General features: G+C 41.8%; 2 protein-coding genes across 2 annotated transcripts in view; both read right to left on the reverse strand.

Annotated features, from left to right (window-relative positions):
- NAA30 (N(alpha)-acetyltransferase 30, NatC catalytic subunit) overlaps window positions 1–8,286 on the reverse strand; it is a 55,237-nt gene extending 46,951 nt beyond the window's left edge. Inside the window, exon 1 of the mRNA XM_009996468.1 lies at window positions 8,143–8,286. Within this exon, the coding sequence (XP_009994770.1) occupies window positions 8,143–8,286 (144 nt within the window). The remainder of the gene's footprint in view (window positions 1–8,142) is intronic.
- A 3,939-nt stretch (window positions 8,287–12,225) lies between these two features.
- AP5M1 (adaptor-related protein complex 5, mu 1 subunit) lies at window positions 12,226–18,779 on the reverse strand. The gene is given in 9 exon segments (XM_009996469.1): window positions 12,226–12,308; window positions 13,247–13,343; window positions 13,606–13,740; window positions 13,834–13,912; window positions 14,626–14,765; window positions 15,395–15,622; window positions 17,415–17,564; window positions 17,566–18,061; window positions 18,775–18,779. Coding segments are annotated over 9 exon segments (1,413 nt in total).
- Between the last annotated feature and the right edge of the window lie 2,489 nt (window positions 18,780–21,268).

Genomic DNA, 21,268 nt, shown 5'->3' on the forward strand with positions numbered 1-21,268 from the left:
AGGACCAAGGACTGGCTGCTGCTCTCTCTCTGGTCTTTCCTTCCACTCTTTCTGCAGATGTCTAGGAGAAGAGAAGGAAACCACAGGAAAACTGAGGAAAAAAACCACCAGCAACTTGCTGTGGAGGAATGTCCCCTTGGCTCTTGTCTGTGGTCCAGCAGGCACAAGCAGCAGGAGAGAGTAAAAGGATTTGGGGCTTAGCTTTCCCAAACAATTGACAAGGACAGAGCTGGATTTGAGGTCATTACTCTGAAAAACATCATCTCCAGACCTGCTCTCTGCTGTGTGCCCCTTGACACGGGAGCTGAGAAGGGTGACAAGGACTACCCTTCCACTCTGGCAGCAAGTTTTTCAGGTGAGATCCCTGGAGATGGTCCCCCTGCTTGGACATCAGAGGTCAGAGCCCTCCCTAGGAACAGAAGCTCTGGCCTGGGTCCTGCTGCCTTGGAGCCAGCAGTGTCACCAGGGAGAGGAACTTACAGCTTAATCACTGTAATTATTGTTCCAGTGGAAACCACTCACTGGGGCTCTAGCTGGGCATGTTTCCCTTTTTTTTCTCCCCAACGTTTAATTCAACAGATGCATTGGTGCTTTCTCATCTGTGAAATAAAATTTGGGACCTAAATCAGAAGAAGGATGTTTTATGATGGGGGTGTGTGTGTGTGTGATTTGCTCCTTGTCTCAGCTCCCCCAGCTCAGCTTCCCCTCCCTCTCCTTCTCCACTGCTTATTTGAAGTCAAAAGGTTGGGTGGAAATTGCAGCTATGAACGTGCAATTACTCTCTTTACAAGCTAACGAATATCCCATGCATATGTGATCACTATATTCAATTACACAACCACTTAAACAATACCCACACACTAGTTTGCATCTGTATAAAGCTTTGATTGGACACTTTGAAGGGATTGTTTGTTGTGTACCCTGGTCTCCATGAAGGAAAGCAGCAGGACTTTTGCATAAAACACATGTCAAGTCAACCATATGCATAAAATGACATTATTTTCAAGAGAACTTGATTTGGAATTAAGAAAAAATCCCCCTTACTGTGCTTTTTCCTAAAAAGAAGGAGTCCTGGGGGACAAAAGCTTTCTCTTGAGTGCAATCTTCAAAACCTGAGTCCCTTTTCATTAAGCTGGGAGTGGGAAATATGATTTATTTATTTATTCCCCACAATCAAATGCTTGTTTCCACCAGGCTTCCCTGAGAATGGTGCGGGCCATCCAGAGCAGTTGAAGATGAGACTAATCTACCTCCAACACTTCAAGAAATAAAATGTAAATGTTTGTCACAATAATGCCTCCATTGTCAGCACCAACCTGGGATTTTTCAACCTCTGACTCCCAGCAATGACCGGCTGAGTAGCAACAGCTGAGTGCTGAAAGAATTTTTCAACAGCAATTTGCTTGTTCCAATTTGCTTTTCAGGGCTGCTGATCAGGATTGCTGGCCAGCCTGTAAAAGGATCTCTTCCTATTAATTTGGCCCAGCCTCTTCTCTTGTTCTCGTCATATTTAGTTTCTCTGGTAGTTCCAGTGAGTAAGTTAATTGAATTAGAAGTGCCACCAGGAGCTTGCCTGAGGATCTATGGTTTCATGAAGGAAAGCAGCTCCCCTGGGCTGCAGAAAAAGATACGTGCACCTGTTGAGAAGGTGAAGAAATGTCTTGAGATGACTTATTCCCCCGGTGATAGCCCCCAGTTCTCTTCTCATATTGGTTGGACAATAAAACTCCCTTCATCTGGCACCAGCTATTCTCCATCCTCTTCCTTGGACGAAACCAAATGAGGCAGAGAAGCATCATCGATGCATTAGAGCGAGGACTGGGAGTGCAGCAATTTGAAAAGTGATTTTGTAGGAATGAACTGATGCCATTTCATGCTGCTTGTTCTCCCTGTGGCTTGAGGCCAAATGAGTCTGTTTTAGCAATGTGAAGCATTATTTTTTTTTTCCTAATTGCTTAGTTTGCAATCTCAGCTTACCCACCGGCATCAATAAATACAATGATACCAACTGGAATCTGACCTTGCTTCTAATGGCTTTCAGTTTAAACTCCTGGATCCACTGTTTCTGCCAGTAAATAGATAAATGGAAACAGAATCAGAGTTTGTGCTTGGTGTTGCATTTTTAATGAGACCAAAAAGTGCACAGTGTTGTGCTCCTGAGTCTTGCAGGTGTGGCATCTCAAACCTGGAAGGAACCTTGGAGAAGTCCTGCAAAGTGGCAACGTGACTTCATGGCAACTGGAGAAAAGAATCCTAAACCCATTTCAAACCTTTGCATAGCTTGTCATGGTTGTCAGAGTTTTTTTGCCAGTATGATGTACCTCTGCTCACCTGGACCATCCCAGGGAGCCATGGTGGCCTCTGGGCTTGGAGAAGACCTCCTGTGGCATTAAGCTGGGAATGAGCCAAGTCATTCTCAACATCTTCCATCCCCAAAGTTAAGCTACCCCAAGCCAGGCTCTGAGGAAATGTCTACCTAGAGGAGCAAAAAAATGAGAGAACAAAATAAAAAGGATGGCAGAATCCAAGGCAGCAGAGCGAAGAAGTTTGCAACGCCCAGATGAGATAAGGCTGCAGCAAACCAGTTGCACCAGTCCACCAGTGACCTGCCCCATAACCCACAGGACGTATATAAGCACCATAAACAAATGTCAAATAAGAAGCCATCGTGCCTTGAAACGCTTTCTTTGCATCTGGAGCGCTGGTTTAGTGTCACCACCGGGGGGCAGAAAAGGCCTTTGAAGAATCCCAGTCTTTCCCATGACAACTGTAATGTTGCTGAAGTAAAGGAAGTTCTTCCTTTATTAATATATCCCTGCCCTTTATTGCAATTGGGAGGTTGACCTATGGTGCTTTACGTTCAAAACAGAGCTCTGCACAGTGGTGTGGGGTGTTTTTCCTCTAGGAATTCTGCTGAGGGCTGAAAAGAGGAATTATCCACACACTGAAGTTGGTAGAGATGCCTTCTGTTTTGTGAATAAGCATGTATGTCTTAAGAAATTAAGCAAGAGATTGCTATGATTAATTAGGAAGTGGCTTTTAATGTAAGAAGAAGAGAATATCATCCTATATCATAAATTCAATGGCAATTTTTATTGCCCAATTTGGGAAAAAACAGCTAACAAAACTGGTAAATGCCATTCAGATATTTTGTCTTAGATATTTCTCATCTTATTTTTACTACATACATATATATATATACATGTATATATAGATACATATATATATATGTTGAATATACATGAATACAGACACACACAACCACTGCAAAGCAGGAACAACCTCCTCACTCCACATTCTTCTTTTTGATTCAAATGCAAGTGATGCAGTTGAGGCGTTTTCTGTATCTCATCTACATACAACCCAATCTTCCCAAATCATTTAATGTAGTCATTAGCTAAATGAAGTTGTCAATTACCTATCACCAACGAGGCTGGCCAGCATGGGGCTTTCCTTTGGTTGCTTGTGGCCACTGAGTCGTGTTTGTTCTGCTCTAATGTTAGCCAGGCAATATTTTGGGCTTATTTTTAAAGCTTGATTTCTTGCCTTCATTCACTCGTTGTGAAGTTCATATAGTCAATATAATAAATATTTTTAGATCCTCCCTTTTCATTATTACCCAGCCATAAGGACATGTAACACTGTATTTACCAGAAAGACCCTAAAGCCTTCCAGACTATCACGTTACTCCTGATTTTGGCATTTCTTAAAAGGGATTTCTTTCCTAAACCCACTACACTGTAATGGCTCTTAAGAAGCTGTTACTGTCTCGAGTGCAAATCCTTCTTAGTTTGTGTATTATTGACCTGATCAAGTGTGATGGGGGCCTTGGATGAGCCTTTGGGGGGATTTTCTGGCTGTTGTGGGTAAGGAGCCCTGCAAGAAAACGCTTCGGGAATTTTCATTGGAAATAGGAGGAAATGAGGGGACTCAGCCAGGGTTGGGGGACCAGGCTACAGCCCTTCACATGCCTTTCACTCACCCTGTGGGGCAGCTTTTAAAAAACTTGAAGTATTTAATATAAGGGAATAAAACCTCCGACAACGTATCTGAAGGAGGGTTTAAAGGCTGCCTGTGGGATGCAGAAATGCCCCCAAACAGCCTGATTCTGCAAAGACACAGGTGCACTGTTTCACTTCAGTAGGTTGGTTTTAGCAGATCCTACAGACAACGAACTTGTTTAAGCAACTGCCTAGTATCTCAGGATGGGTGAAGTCCTAAAAGTGGAATAAAAGACATTTTCTTCCCTCTCTCAGCTGTATTTACACCCAAACCACCCCCCTAAAATCAGAGAGTTCAAAGTGAAAATCCTGGCAGCCACTTTAACAACAACAAAATCCCACAAATGATATCATTCTGCCTTTCCACTTGGAATAAGAAAATACAGCTTTCTGCCCAATCCTGTAATCAGCTTCTCACGGGCTGACCCAGCTAAGCCCCAGATCAGGACCCTGCTCCCGTGGTGCCCTCTGCGGCCCTGCAGCATTTTTGCAGTTCGCGCTTCGACAAAACGTCATCATAATTCAGCAAAAATACAACATTTTGGCAAAGGAAGAAGCAGAGAAAACAAAAAATAATTGACTTCAGATGTCAGGCAGCCACCGATCAGTTGTCTGAAATTTTTTTTTATTATTTTAGGGAATGGCTTCTGTCATCTGCTGTGATGTGTTTGCCTTTGGGAACGGGTTTAGGCACCAAAATATCGCCCCGCTCACTGGAGAAGTAGAAAAGGGATTTCTTTTAGCAAAAATAAAGCAAGGTGGATCCCAGAGAATCACGTTGAAGAGCTTGGAAGTGGAAAATGTCGTGCCTTTTTCAGAAGCAGAGATCTTCTACACGTGCCACGCACTGATCTGAAATCAAGAGGCAGCTTTGCAGGAGCGAGGGAAAACCTGGCTGCAGAACGAGGTCTGGGGGAGGGTGCAGAGAAGCCACAGTTAGTGGGAACATCTTGGCTTCGAAGATGATGCCTCAGCCTTTTGTCCCGTTCCGTCAGGACCAAACCCCATTTGGTATTCAATTGACTTTCTAACTTAGGAGACAGGACTTTTCCATCTTCAAATACTGAGAATAGATTGCATTCTTGGCCCTTTGCTTTGAACGGTTGGGGAGAATAAACGCTCACCCTGGTCGTGTTCTAGTGATCTCCCTAATCTCGGTTGCACTTTGTCAGGACGAGGTAACTGGTAGTTAAGTGAAATACCTTAGATCAAAGGGGGATTAATCGCCAACTGAATCCTTGCTGAATAAACCTGTCATTCAAGAAAATTATTTCCACTGAACTTAGCAGAGGATTGGAGGTATTTGCATAACAGGGACCAACGTACTTCAGCCAGGTTAAAAGGTTCAGAATTCAGGCAGTGTTTAGCTTTTTGGCTCCTTTTCCTTTCAGCAGCCCTGTACAATGGTTTTTAATCTGATAATACAGCTAACTATCTAAATGATGTCAGAACAGGAAAGTATTGCAAAGTTTGGCTGAGGGATGGATCAATTTCACTTTCAGTAACTCCTAAATCTGATTTGTTGGAATTTAAGATGTAATCCTTCAAAAAAGTCCCTTTAAACCAGAGGGCTGTTTATTAACATCCTTTTTTTATTTGACCTTTGTCTTAGAAACACTGGGTCTTGCCTGCTGCCTTACCCAGGGCTTTTTTGGGATGGTTTCATACAGGTTTAGACCCCGGGCTGGAAGTGAAGCCCATGGATCAGCATGTCCACGGTGTGTGTGGGTCTGTGCAAACACACACAGGCAAACAGATCTTCAGGTTGTTTATTTTTTTGGTTCTTATTTTTGTCTTTTGAAGCCTGTCTCTGGGAGGTCACACTGAATTTGAATGAGATGGAGGTAATGAAATAACGGGACCCAACAGGCTGCCTTCAGTTTCTGGGATCAGGCCTCGGGAGAGATTGAAGCACCCGAGCCTCGTGCAGGGTTTGTTCTGTGGTTGTGGCGACGATTTTAAACCATACAAATCATCCCTGTTTTATGCTTTTTGCTTTTCATGGAGAATTCATTTCTCAGAGAGAGAGAAGAAGGGATGTTCAAGGCTGGAAGGCAACGGTTTTTTTAATCTGAATTATAATAACTGGGAAAAACAGTTAAAAACCCATAGATTTCTGGAGAATTATTTATGCCATCTCCCTCCTCAGCCTTCCTGGGGTTCATTTGGAAGTGCTTCCACCACTCCTACCTTTTGGGTATATGGAAGGATGTCAAGCTACATGGTGGATGTCAGGTTTCATAATCAGATTTTGACAATAAATAGAATTTAGGCACTTCTGCATCTAGCCTGTGCCTGACACTGCTCATTCTGTCAGTGGGCGCAGTTCATATTCATTGCAAACTCAAAGCATCTTTCAAGTTGAAAAAAATTGCAAAGAATGGTTATCAAAGCAAATGAATAAAATCCATATTGAGATAATTTTTTAGAAAATGATTGAAGTTTTAACCCAAGAAAGGACTCTTAGAGTTTCTTATAGCTTAGAATAAGAACATGTCAATCACGATTAAGCTTCTGGAATTGGAATCCCTTTGAAATGCAGCTGTTTCTTCTTTAATTGTGGCAGCGGACTCAAAAGAAAAGAAAGGTCCAGCCTTAAAGATGAGTAAGGAATACAAAATAGCTCAGGATTAGTTGTGGAGTTCAAAGGTCGCTAATTACACTAAGGAGTTCCCAGACACAGGGAAAACATTAAACAGGTCACCTACCAAACGGGAAACAGACTTTGACTTCAAAAAAAAAAAAAAGAAGGAAAAAAAGATCCTGAAGAGATAGGTTTCTAGAGAATATCAAAAGCAACCAGCTGATCTCATTGGGAAGAAAATGGGATGGGTTAAGTTCTCTGCTGTTATGTGTCGCTACAAGATGGCATCAGGCTTTCAAAAAATTATCTGGAGGTCAACCAGGTTTCTAGGAGGCTCCAGGAAAGCAAGAAGGGGAAAAGGGAGCAGGCCTTTGCCTTAAAAATACCTGGTTTTTAGTTGCATTGTGAGTAGTGAGTCTCTGAAAAAAAACCAAAACCAACAAACAACTTCATTGAGACTTGCCCATCAACATTTGGCTTGATGTGTTAAGGATGAGCCACATGTGCAAACAGGTGCATCTTGCATGGGAAGCCTTTTGGGAGAGCCTTGCAGCCCCTTTGAGGTTCAGTTTGTGATACATTGCCACCCTTTCCCCTGGCAGAAGCCCAGCTCCTCTTTTCCAGCTGTTCTCTGGTCCCACTGACTTGGGATGGAGTGGTGGGACTGCCATCCTGCATGTACAGGATGTCTGGAGGAATGGCAGTCCCACCAGTCCATCCCAGAGGACTAGTGGTTTGCTGCTTCCTGTGGCCCTCCCAGGAAACAGGACAACCAGCAGCGTGTCCCTAAGAGCCTTTCAGGAGAAACCAGCATCCTTGGAACTCGAGTTCTGGTCCATAAGAGACAGTTGTCCTGTCTCCTGGAAGGGCTTCAGTAGTAATGAACCTTTGGTCCTTGGGAGCAGGGTGTGGATGGAGAGAGCCAGTGGCTTTACTGCCAGTCTGCTCACAAGAGAGAGAGTTTTTAGGATAACACTTTTAGGAAAACAGAGCCTGTTTTCCCTTGTATCTTGCTCCCATGGATGAATCATCATGTTTGATGATTCCTGCAAAAACGGGAGATTGGGGCATCAAAGGGCAAAAAGAGATTTGTGAACATAATGAAGGAAAGTTGTAGATAACTGAGGAGATTCACCATTCCCAGAGGCCTATGCTGGGACTGTACAGGGTCCTACTTGGGCCTAAGGAATTTTTGGCATTGATGTCACCTGGAGTCAGACAGAGAGTTGAAACTCTGTTCCCTGCACCTGAATAACTTGGGGTGCCATGAAGGGAGGAGAGCTTAGGGACAACCCCAAGGTGCCCCTGGTGGGCTCCCTGCTGACAGCCAAATGATACTATAGCAGCACTTCCAAGGAAGCTTGCACTTCCCAAACTGGAATCCACAAATCTGTCATCTATCTAATGGCTCCTTCAGATTGCAGCCTGCAGGGATGTCCTGCCATGGTTCCCTCAGGAGGGACATGACTTCAGGTGGCCTTGATTTTTTCCACCCTAAAAGATGCTGTTGGTAATACCTTGTGTTTTGTCCATGTTGACTATTCAGTAATTTCTTACTGCAGGTACAATGTGGTCCTGGTTCAGATCCCAGCCTGAGGACTGAGCTCTCAGAAGCTTCAGGGTCTGGACATTTTTCCTTCTGGAAATTGTGGCCACATGGGTTGGTGAGAATTGCACCAGTGCCAGGTACTCCTCCTGCATTTTTGCTCATTGTGCTTTCAGTGATTCCACTGCTCCTTCTGGCCACAGCAATGCACATCTAAGCCACCTGTCAGGTCTTTTTGACACTCTTTGTCCCCCTTTTCTTCTCACCCTGTATCAATGGCATCTGTTCTCAGATCATGTGCTGGAACATCTACTTTTTCTCTTCTTCAGAGACATTCAAACAATCAGGGTTTGAACGAGGCCTCCAGTAATTGCTGCTCCTCAGCCACTGCACCCTCTGTTGAACTTCATCAAAGCAAATTCTCCATTTGCTTCCACACCTTCCAGAAAGTGTCAAATAACACAGTCAGGCTCCAAAACATGTTTGATGATGGTTCCCCATTGCCACTGCATTTGGAAAGGTCAGGCAGTTTTTAATGTTCAATAGTTTACACATGGACTTTGTATCATTTTAATTTCTTAAGAGGTCTGTTACTTCAGTTTTCTTTGCCAACTAAATGTGCAGTCTCATCTAATAAAGTTTGACAGTCTGTATTTGCTTTAAATACCTGTTACCTGGCATTAGTTACATTACCCCAAAATTTTAATGAAATCAAGCAATTTCATTTTCTCAATGAAGCAAGTTCTATACTAATTTCTAATTTATACCCATTATTTTGTTAGGGAAAAAATGTTGGGTTGACAAGCCAGTATTTCTTTAAGTCCTTCTGGTTATTCATTTCAGGGGTTAGCATGTTGGTTTTCTTCTAACCCTCTGAAATGTAAAACTAATACTTTTTGGCCACCTCTCTTCCAAGCCCTGGTGCAAATCCATCTGCATTGATCTCATACAGTTGATATTTGTAAGGAAATTATAAATAGAAGCCCTTCAAGCAGCAAGCACTCATGGATCAAGAGAGAATTCTTATTTTTTCCATTTAACACAGAATATCTTTAAGTGATTGTTGTATTATCTTCAAAAAGCTAGTTGATTTTTTAGAGCTAGAGGAATACCACTGACATAGGGCTTAATCACCTTTAGAGCCCACCAGAAGTATTGTTAGATACCACCTCTGCTGTGAAGACCTCAGGCTCACATGACCGTTCAATCTTATCTTCCTAATTTAGTTTTTGAAATGTTTTTTTTCTTCTTTTAAAACAGTAAAAATGATTAAAAAGTAGAGAAACAGTGAAATTGTCAGAAGAACTAGCAGGGAACACACAGAAGGGTTTAGTAATTCATAACTCTTTGAACTCTGGCTTCCGGTGTTGTCTCCCTATTTGCTGCCCAGCCCTGGGGACACCTGGAACCTCTACACACATCACTCATTTCTCTCCATGCCTTTTGTTCTGCAGGTCATATCTAAAGGCATCTCAGTCATGATGGACCCAAGTTGCTAGCCACCTAGTTTACTAAGCTTACCAAGTCTACTACTAAGCTTAATTTACTAAGATTGATGAAGCATTCATGAGAATGAGCCCTTCCTCTTCCCAAGACAAGTGTAGCCCTCATGCCAAAAGAAAGGCTTCACCTGACTCTTTCTCCACCCATGTGGGTGTCTCACAGTTGTTGCACCAGCCTGCAGGACTAAGGTGTGTGCCAGTTTAACCTGATCTGGTTTGCTGCCTGGCTCCTTCACAGGTGCTTGGAGAAGACTGCATACTCAAGCCTGCCAGAGAGACCTCAGCCAGGCTTTTCAAAAAAGGCAGATACAGCCTCTGTTCCCCACTCCTCTTACTATAGACCTGTCCCTGGGCAGGGGCAGAGCAGGGCAGCATGAACTTACTACCTGTAAGCAGAGTTTATGGAGCAAACTCTTACAATAAATCAAAACAGGTGATGCCTTGCATGAAGTTGTAGAAAACTGCTCAGGGCTAGAAGAGAAAAACATCACCCACACACTCTCTCCCTCCCTCCAAACATGCAGTGAGGGGTGTGAACAAAGTCATCTAAAGCAGCAGCTCCCTCCCAGTCCTCAGCACTGCAGCTCTCCTGACCTTGAGTTACAGACATGGACAAGAGGGAAACAAAAAGGAACATGACTTGGGGAAGACCTCTGGCTACTAAGTACAAGGGGGATTGTCTTCTAATGTGCTGCAAATTTTTACAGTCCCACGGTTTCACAGCGTTTCTTGGGGAAAATTCTGCAAAGAAGAGGAAAAGCCACTTCTCCATGGGGCTGCTCTGCAGAATCAACACCTCCCATCTTACTCATGGGTAGGTGGAAAGCAAACATCACACCTTGAAAACCTGTGGTGGGTGCCTGGCGTACGGAACAGGATCTAAACACTTCCAACAGAGGGACCCCCTCTCTCCACTCACATTGTGGTGTTCAGGCCTGCAGATGACCATAATTGGTAGGGTCTGGTTTCTGGGCAAAAGAATTAATTCACCTTTTGTCTGCTAATGATTTGGGACACATCTGTAAAATGGACACATCACCTGTCAGAAGTGGGTCACAGCCAAGCTCTTCTTTATGTTTGCAGAGCAGCTTCAGCTGAACGGCATATTTCACATGAATTAATCCACCCTTTGGAACATTCAACCAACCAATTAATATCTTAATCTAAGTATTTTTTAAATTATAGCTCAAAACTTTTCTCCTTGCATAATCACTAATCTTATTTATCACACAGCGTAGAGTTAAACAAGAGGTAGGGCAGGAACAGCCAGCGTGCTCAGTTATTAGATGGCATTCTTCTCTTCTTTTGTGCTGTTCTACAGGTTCTCTCAGTTTTTCACCAGCCTTTCAGAATTTGCTGGTTTCCTGATAACTCTCTTAAAGTCTGTTTCCTGTGTTCCTGCAGACACCAATTTTCTTCTCAAAATTAGAGCTCTGCTTCTGTAAACTCTGTCCTTTTCTGTCTATTTTTCCAGGGAAAACTGCTCACTGATGGTGTTTTGGAACCTCCAGCCAACTTAGCTGGTTTTGCCTGCTCAGAACTAGTCTTGTGATTTGGAAAAACAGGTTCATACCTCTGGATCCTCACTAACATCAGCTTTCAGAGCAGTGTAGTTCACCAGCATGTATGAAGGGGAACTCCAGGATCATCTCCACTTGTAGAAGTGCTGCTCATGGCCTACTCTCCCTCTTAAAATTCTTGTAAATTACTGACTCCTACATACTCTGTATGAATCTTGTGAAAATAACAGAACTCTTGCTGGCCTAATTGTCCTGTTAACCTGGGCTCTAATCAGATTCTTGTGACTTCATGGCAGGAACAAGATACTGAAAGCTTTCATGTTCCATGAGCTTTGGTTTACAAAACCCATGGAGTAACTGGGAGTCCTCCTGGAAGACATGTCCAGTCATACCAGTTTGTACCTGTTTCACTACATACTTATCTTGTACCAGTTAATATTAGAAGCAAATGAAAAATGGTGGCCTTGGGAAGTACATTTCAAAGTACCCCCTCTAAGCTGTCATCCATGTTGGCTTTTCCCAATCACATTTTTCAGTTGGTTTGTGACCAGTCTTGACTTGTGTCCCATACTTAACGGGTGGCTACAAAGAAGATGGAGATTCCCTATTTGCAAGGAGTCACATGGAAAAGACAAGGGACCATGGGCACAAGTTGCTTCTGGGGAGATTCCAACTGGATACAAGAGGTAAATGTTTCACCATGAGGACAGTCAAACATTGGAATAGTCTCCCAATAGAAGTGGTGGATTCCCCCACACTGGACAGTTTTAAGTCTCAGCTTGACAGGGTGCTGAGCCATGTCATATCAACTGTAGCAGTACTTAGAGAGGTTGGGCCAGATGATCCTTGAGGTCCCTTCCAACCTGACATTCTGTGATTCTATAATTCATCCAGGACTAAACAATTTTAAACCAACTTAGGTTTTTAAAAGAAGTGACTTCTTTCATTTTTCCTCAAAAGAAATTTTTAAACATACCAACTACAAGTGCTGAAGATTTATTTTCACAATATCATGACATGACTCTCTTTAGATGTCTGTTTTAATTAAATACAAAAATAATTCACAAGAAAATTAATCCAATGAGGCTTTGTACACCATAGGTGCTGGTGCTTTGGAATTCCAGGTGTAGTCATCAGAAGAAATTAGTTCTTGGGCTAAATAAAAAAAAAGAAGAAAACAAACAGGCAAGAAAAATAAGCATTACAGAGTGTCTTGCAGTCAGGCATTCCTTCATCCAAGTTAAAGAGACTACTAATCCTTCCTTACTAGTTTACAGAAAAGGTATAATGGCTTCTTTAAACTGTAAGACTCTTACTATTATTTGAAAATAGTTTCTGATAATGAGACGTTTAAAGTCTCAGCTTCAATTACCTTTACTAATGTATCAGTCATGAGCTTAAAATTTAAACAGAGGTTAAGTCAAAAGCAGGTGGATGGCTTGGGATTCTGTTCAATGAATATAAATTGCATACTCCATATAAAACATCCAGCATGAAAATGTTCTTTTGATGGTGTTACAATTTAAGACTGAATGTGGTCTGTCACAAAATTAACAGTGTAGTTTTCAAAAGGCACTTACAGACTTCTGCTAACATGACTGACAGAAATTGTAACAGATGGACAGTTGCCAACTCCACTGAGCTGCTCAGGCCACCTGTGAGATGGATGCCCAGAGAAGCTGTGGCTGCCCCATCCCTGGAAGTGTTCAAGGGCAGGTTGGATGGGGCTTGGAGCAACCTGGTCTAGTAGGAGGTGTCCCTGCCCATGCAGGGGGTTGGGACTAGATGGTCTTTAAGGTCCCTTCCAACCCAAACTAGTCTGTGATTCTATGAATCTATGAAACAGAAGATCAGAAACTGTGTTCTTACCCAATACACACATGACACCTCTGACAAAAGCATCCTAACCAAAAGGCCAGACTATGGAGAAGCATTCTCTGCCCCCGTAGTAAAAGTTCTGCCATTATGCAGAGCACAGAACATTTCAAGGTGAAGAGTTGAGAGCCCAAGAGAGAGCCTGACTTTGTAACTGAGTAATAATAGCTTTCATTTGAAAGGAGGTATTAAATAAATGACATTTTTAAACAACTCACATGCAGTAATTTTGGGTTTTCCTGGTGCAAAGATCTGAATAGAATGCTGGTCTACATAACATCCAGTAAGTGTGAAATCTGGGATCCTAAAATACATCTGTGGAAAGGGGGAAAACATCATCAGATGCAAATACTGATCACCTGTGTTTCAAGCTCTTGGTGTGCAAGCACACCTCAAAATGACAGGATGTCAGGTCCTGAAAGCAAGAAAACAAAACTCCATGCTGGGCTAACAAGCCAAATGTTAGCCAAAGGGACCAACAATGATGTCTGATTTAAAATCAACACCACTTCATAGCCAATTTAAGATAATAAATGCATGACTACTAAGGCCTCTTTTCACAGAGCCTGTGACTTACTTTCACATAAGCAGTATTCCCAGTGCAAACATAATCCGTTGGGTGCTCTTTGCCTGCAGTGCCAAAAGACACAGTTCCTGTCAGGGAAACTCCCAAAGACTTAGGGAACTTCTGTCCTAAAGCCAGAAACAGCATCTGTAAGAAATTATCCAGCTGTGCCTACAACTATTGACAACAGTCTGGGGGAGGAGGTAAGAGTTCAGAGGGCTGTTCTGCTTACCAAATGACCCAAACCACAAGGCTCTTCTCTTGTGACAAATCCAGTTGGCCATAACTAGCTTTGTACTCTAATTGAGTGATTTGGCCCCTGCAGTGTGACAGAGGAGAAATAAAATCATTGGAATGAGCATCATTCAGTATTTTTTAACAGCCCTTTTGTTAAAGAAAGCAACAAGTTGCTGAAAGATATTATTTATGTGCCTACAGACACATCATACCTATCTGAGCACACCACTAATTTATGGAAAGATATTACAGAGCAGGAGAAAATCATCATGGTTTTAACCTAGTAATCATAAAGAGCTGTTGATATTTTACCGTCTTCCCTTGATTGATAGTGTTTTACAAACACTGTGATCAGCATCAGCAACTTTGTATCATTTCATCTTTAGATTTGCATGATAATTATGGGACAGTGCAGCCATGGCAGCTGCCAGAGAGGGTTACAAGGAAATGGTTGTTTTAATTTTAAATAACTATATTTTTGATATATAGGATTAGCATTCTTAAGGAACAGGTAACCCTGGGTTGGAAGTGATCTTGAGACTCAAGCCACCTGGAGGATTGTGGCAGGGTTTCATGTGAAAAAATGCTACAGGGAAACAGGATGCCCAACAGAAGTATTCAGAATGTTACCCAATATTCTGGTGCAATTTTGTATTCTGGAAATCACAAGAATTCCAAGGGGGCTTCCTGAAATTTACAAGGTTGGTGTCCATGTAGTACTATTGACGCCTGACGGGCTAATTTCAGGAAGATCAGAGAAATGGAAGAATGTATTTAGGATTTTTTTATTCTTACCTGTTGAAAAAAGGCAGACGAGCTTCACAATACTCAAAAGAATTCTTTATGCTTTCATGAAGTTTTAAATTAACAGTAATTTTAAACTGTGATCCCTCTTCAATGAGTTGGTAACATCCCAAAATTGGTGGAACGGGAACCTGGAAAAAAACTACATTCATTTTCAAGATAAATTTACATCATCATCATAAGATCAGTTATATACCATTTTAATTGATAAAGGACTTTAAAATTCTTTAGTGTAAGAGTGGTGAGACACTGGAACAGGTTGCTCAGGGAAGCTGTGGCTGCCCCATCCCTGGAAGGGTTCATGGCCAGATTAGATGGGGCTTGGAGCAACCTGGTCTGGTGGGAGGTGTCCCTGCTCACACAGGGGGTTGGAACTGGATGATTTTGAAGGTCCCTTCCAACCCAAACCATTCTGTGACACTATGAAGAAATAACAAACATATTAATTGCTGACTGCCAAACTCTTCAGGCTCCTTGCAATACAGATTGGTGTTATAAGCACTTGACATGTCAGCCTGGATATATTTGATCTAATTCAGGCATCATTTAAAGTAGGAGCAGCCATGACAAGCAGTCAAAGGTAGTGGCACCTCCTGCATATGACTCAGATGACTCAAGTCCTGAAGTGCCTTCCAAGCAGTTTATTATGTAAAGACCATGTTGCCCCCCTGTATCTGACTGAGCATCATTCAGACCTGTTCAACAACACAGATATTTTTATTCCCATGTGAAGGCTGGAAAGGGTCAGGGATGTTATTACCTGGGAAGTGTAGTAACACAAGTTGAATGAATCTGAAGGAGGAATGAAAGGAAAGTTGTAAGGTCCACTGTACATGGAATCATCCAGTGGCTCAGCACTGCTGGACAGCAGCATGGCAGGGTCAACAGAGGTCACACAGTGATGTACCATGATATCTTGGAGAGGAGGACCATTAGTTGGGATATCCAAGCTGAGGGTTACGTTTGGTGCAGACGCCTCTATGTCACACTTGAAAAAACAAAGTCAAGAAGTTACTCTGGAGTATTTCCCTCAAGTCAGAATTAGATGTTCAAAAATAGATGATAAGCATTAACCAAAATAAAACCAAACAACAACAAAAAAATCACACTATCACAATTTTCAAACTAGATGATCATTAAGGTCCCTTCCCACCCAAACCATTTCTATGACTCTATGGTACTGACAAAGACAGTCAAAGCCAAGTCTGTTTCCCACTTCTGTAGCCTTTTCCACAGCTCAGCAAGTGATGCAGTCACAGCCAAACACCTCTCAACTGACAAGTACCCTTTAGCAAGAAAACAGCAGATAAGCAAGCCAAGGACTTGCTGTACAGCCTCATCGTTACGAACATTACATAAACAGACTATGACTCTATGGTACTGACAAAGACAGTCAAAGCCAAGTCTGTTTCCCACTTCTGTAGCCTTTTCCACAGCTCAGCAAGTGATGCAGTCACAGCCAAACACCTCTCAACTGACAAGTACCCTTTAGCAAGAAAACAGCAGATAAGCAAGCCAAGGACTTGCTGTACAGCCTCATCGTTACGAACATTACATAAACAGACCCAGTGATAGTTTAATTAATTCAGTTACTTTTACAACATCTCCTTAATGGATTCAAGCATGCTATTAATGGCCACTGTGGTCCCATGTCAGTGTTCTCACAGCAACCACGTGAAGCATCCATTGTCTGGTCCCGCCGTGTGCCAGCTCAGCAGTGCATGATTACACCAGGGCTTTCTTCTTAAGCAAGACCATCCATCCTGCAAGATGACCTAGAAACACGTCCCTCCGAGAGTAGGAAGCTGTTCACCCACATAATCCCTACCAGCGTGGCTGATGGAAAACAACCCAGTCTTTGGAAGTGCAGTACTCAGGTTGGCTTCCTTTGGAGATGAGTATCCCACCTCTTGCAAACAATTAAATTGCCATGATCCTCTTTATTAGTTCTTTTTCCCCTCTTAAAGCACTGGCAGCTACAAATATATTACACTGTGATAACAGTGTGCTTCCTCAGCTTAATTCAGGACTAAGAATGTTAAACGCATCAACCATAGAAAACAAAAGCATGAATATATTCCCTAATTATTATTAATATAGTCAAGATTCCCTTATTTTTAGTAATAAACAATGAAAACTATTGTTTAATACTAAAACTATCATCACATACAAAAACATTCAAAATAATTATACAATCAGTTTCTTTCACCACAGTCTGTATCAACAGGTCTTACATCAGCCAAACAAACAGCATTTGTGGATTCAAAATGTTGTTGTAATAGAATAAAGTAGGAAAGAAGATTAAACTTGCATTTGGTAGGAAAATTAATTAAAAATGCTCAAGTAGAGACACTTGTGGAAGACTCATTCAGAAATTCTATTTCTAATCATTATTTAACACATTGTTTATTAGCTGGAAAGAAACCATTTCTTAGCCTCTATAGGCAAAGACTCCATGACATTATTTCTCCCTACTTCCAATAAAATAAGAAAAAATTGGGAAAATAGATGCAATGTAGCTATGGATGGAAATTTAAGTCCCATTAATAGTTATGGAAAAAATGCATGAAGCATGCAGGGAAACAAATCAGTAAAGATCAAAATAAAAACTGTTGGTAGCACAGCAATCTAATATGAAATATCTCATGACACTTTGAAATAGTACAGCATAAGAAATTTACTGCTCACACACCCAAGTAAAATGCCATGTGTATTTACTTTCCCAGTTGTGTTTGCATGAGAAATACTTAGTAAAGACTTGCACCAAAAAATGCTCTCACCTTGCAGTTTACAGCTCCATAAACTTGCCACGTGCCCACAAAATCTCCCTTGTCATACTGCACACACTTGACCTTTTCAGTGATACAGACATTAAGCTGAGGTTTGCCTTTGTAAGTGTTGGATCTCCAAGCTGGTTGGGTTCTCATCTGCAGGCGTCTCCTGAATGTCATCAAACGAGCTGCTTAAGCTGCGAATGTTTGTGTTTAAGGGGGTGCCAAGGGGACAGGCCTGGATAAGCAGATTTCAAAGCTGGGCTATTTTTGCAGTCATCTCAGCTTCATTTTTCCGACTTGGAGAGATGTAGTCCACAATGCCCAACAGAAGAGCCAGATCTTGCAAAAGCCCAAGAACAGTGAGGAGGGGTGGCTGTGGCTCCCAGGTATCCTCAACTAGTGAAAGACACGCACATATCAGACCACTCTTCTGAAAAGCAAGGATAGGCCAGAGGTCCCCTCCTTCGGTGCGAACGGAATACGCTGACGAATTATTGATTTGAGTACAAGTATCTTGGTGCTCCACAAAAATGTGGTCATCTGGGAGTCTCAGTTCAAACAGCAGAGCTTTAACAAAAGCACTGTTGGATGGTACAGGCACATGTGTTGACCCGTTGAAGGTCTCAGCACGTACCTCCACAGTGGGGTAACGCCTGGAAATGAGAAAGTCTTAGTGCTACACATCTTCTCCCACCCAAAATCTCACACACCAAGAGTCCACAGGAGGAGAACTATGCAATCCCTTTTCTAACAGTGATAGAATGTAAAAGCTTTATAAAAATGTTTTTGATAATAATAAAAAATTGTGTAATCCTTGACGTAATCAAGGATGGGTTTATCTTAGATATTCAATTAACTCCCAAAGCCCCCCTGGTCCTAAAAGTAACCTTGTGCAAGTGGAGTCCAGCAGTGTCCTCATGGAAAGTGAGAGGATCAGTATCTAAATCTTTGTCAATAAAACTACCTCACGAGTAATTAGAATTCATTCTAGCAGGTGATTTTTTACTGGAAGCATTGAGCAATATATTAATTCATTTTTTAAATAAAATGTGGACCTGTCTACCCCTCCTGTTACACAAAGGGATAGGATGTTTAAATGACACTAAGGAACCCAAGCAAGACTCACATCAGTGCAGTGAAACTTCAAGAGTGAAATATCTTTAAGAGGTGAGATCACACTGAAGACAAGTTTTCAGACACTTAGAAAACAGATGTCCCACGTAATAAAATTCATGTACAACAGCTTTTTGCCTAGATGTAGCATGCTACTGCTTCAGCTTTGCTACTCTACTAAATTCTGTAATTTACAAGACAGTATAATGGAAGTTGTTTATATATAGGTTTTTCAATGCTTTTCTGAGCTTACACCATTGATCTACTTCAAGAGATTACCAAGATTAACTAAAAATCTTTACAATATTTTAAGTAGTTTACTGTACATAAATCAAAGTGTTCCAGCAAGAGCTGCATGGTTTTGGGGGGAAGAGAAACGGAAACTTAACACTTTATGACTGTTTAATCATATTAATTTGTTTTGAGTATTTCAGATATAATCATGTCACAGACACACAGGGGTTTGTACATTTTAAAATTCTTACTTTACATCAATATATATATATTTAATTTCAAATTTTCTAGATATAATGTTTGAGAAAAGACATAGTAGCTGCTTAATGCTACAGCTGGGATTTTCTTCTTCTGAAGCCGTGTTATTTCTTAAAGGACAGGGGGATTAATTTCTTCTCAAGCTAACCTAGATATGAAGAGGAACTGAAAAGTTATCTTTTCATAAATAACTGGGAAAAAGAAAAATTAATACTTCCAGGAGACTTCCTGAGTCTCTCTTGCACTAAATTTGTTGACAGGCTAGCTTTTCTACACTCTGTTTTGTGGACTCCCTTAGTGGTTACCCATAGACTCAGAAAATGCATATAACAAGTTACTTGCTAGGCAACTAATTAAATCACTTTATGAATCCCCTTAGAGCAGACCTGTTCTCAGGCTGCACGTTTGTTTGTGCTCAGAGCCATGCTTACACACAAACACGGGACAGAAACCACACAGATACATAAATGCCTTCATTTATTCCCCTTTTATACTATCTTTTAAAAGACACAGACAGTCTGATTCTTAAATTGCCATGGAACTTGTAATCCCAGGAGTGTGCTACTCTGTTTTATCTACGACCTCCATATGTAGCACTTCTACTGAACACTTGCATGGTTCTTATCTTGCTCCCTCTAAGTCCCACCTACACCATTTTTTATTAACTGTAGCAGAATCTCCTGCTGGAGGCAACTATGTTTCCTCAGGCTTATTTTTCAGGGACACTGCTTTTGTAATCAGGTATCTATAGCTTATTTTTTTTTGTTGTTGTTCAGTAAGGAAGAAGCAAGAACAGAGAAGCCAGAGCTACGAGATCCGTAAACAGGATGCAGATGACAGTGAAACACCACCCTCCAGACTCACATCTATTTTGAAGGGCAAGGAAACAGAGCAGTTTTGCAGCTCAAAACTTTATCAGGACTTCCAGAGCAAGGTTGTTGACAAGAGGCTACATGTAACCTTGGTGAGCGCCTCCTATTTTTGGTCGATGTTTTAAAAACAAAGGAAGAGGAGATACTTCAGTCTAGTTCTGTCTTCCTTATTCCCCAATCTGCCTGTTCTACTTGCTGAAGCTGTCCCCACACCACAGCAATCTTCTCCTCCTCCCACTGAATCTCTCCAGCTTTAGCTGAGTCACTAGACGATTTGTTACCCCTCAGATCTCAGTTTTTCACGATTGCCTTCTAGAAAGTGATGAAAACTGAAAAAGATGAAAGTTTCCAAGGATGAATGAGCTTTGGTGGTTCAAGAGAGTGACCATACTTGTTGCCTGAATTAAGTTATGATCAGCTCAAAAAAAGAAAGGAAAAAAAAAAAAAGTGGAATGCTTTGATGTCCCAGATGCCTTCCCCGAGGTTAAAGATCAGGGCTCACGTATCTCCAGCTGAGCACATAAGTCCTGAAACCAACAGTTTCCATGTGATCCAGCATTCTTTGTATTGTCTGCGAGCTTTGTTGAATTTAAGGTCAGTTAGGAGGATAAACTTGGGGTTTCCAGGGCCCTATTATTTCCTCTGGGAACTTGAAATATCTAAGTCTGGAAATCGCTTGAAAGTATCAAGTATAGTTTGCTCCTTTTCAAAGGAGCACTGCCCCTTGTCTCTGCCACTTGCTGTGTGACAAGTCACTTCACATATCCCTGTCACCAACCCCCCCCCATCCTCCCTGGTGATTACACTCTCAGATTTTTTGGGACAAGGCTTTCTCTTTCTCTGTGTTTGTCGAGGGGAGGCCTCATCTCCACTCTTGTAGGTAATACAAGGACTATAATGCTAATCCCAAAACAATCAGAGGAATGTGCAATGTAGAGATCTGTCTGCACCTGAAGATGGGAGATAGTCTCTTTGCTCTTTTGGTTCTTTGCCTCCTCCTAGGTTCTCTCTTCAGCTTTACCGAATTCAATCTAGGACTGCAAAACACACCGATTGTGTGAGTCTCAGTAAGTTTTATTTCCTTCTCCCCCCCAGGTTAGTTTTCCTCTCGTTCCTTGGAATGGAATCCTTCGAAACGACAAGGAGCAGAGGAAATGGCAACAAATTTTGCCGGACCAACAAAAGCAGCCTGCCTAGCCCAAAGCCTTCCTTGAAACTCTCTAAGCCCTCTTTTGGGTCGCTAACTGAAATTTAAAAAACCACCCGTGTGGTGAAATAAAATTGAAACTTCCATTTTTTTACCGTTACGTGTGCTTTTCATTCAGTTTCAGAACAACACGAAGAGAACACAAGTAAAATCTAAGCAAAACGAAGACACTCTTT

Source organism: Chaetura pelagica, unplaced genomic scaffold (assembly GCF_000747805.2).
Source record: "Chaetura pelagica isolate M959 unplaced genomic scaffold, ChaPel_1.0 scaffold274, whole genome shotgun sequence".
Taxonomy (NCBI): domain Eukaryota; kingdom Metazoa; phylum Chordata; class Aves; order Apodiformes; family Apodidae; genus Chaetura; species Chaetura pelagica.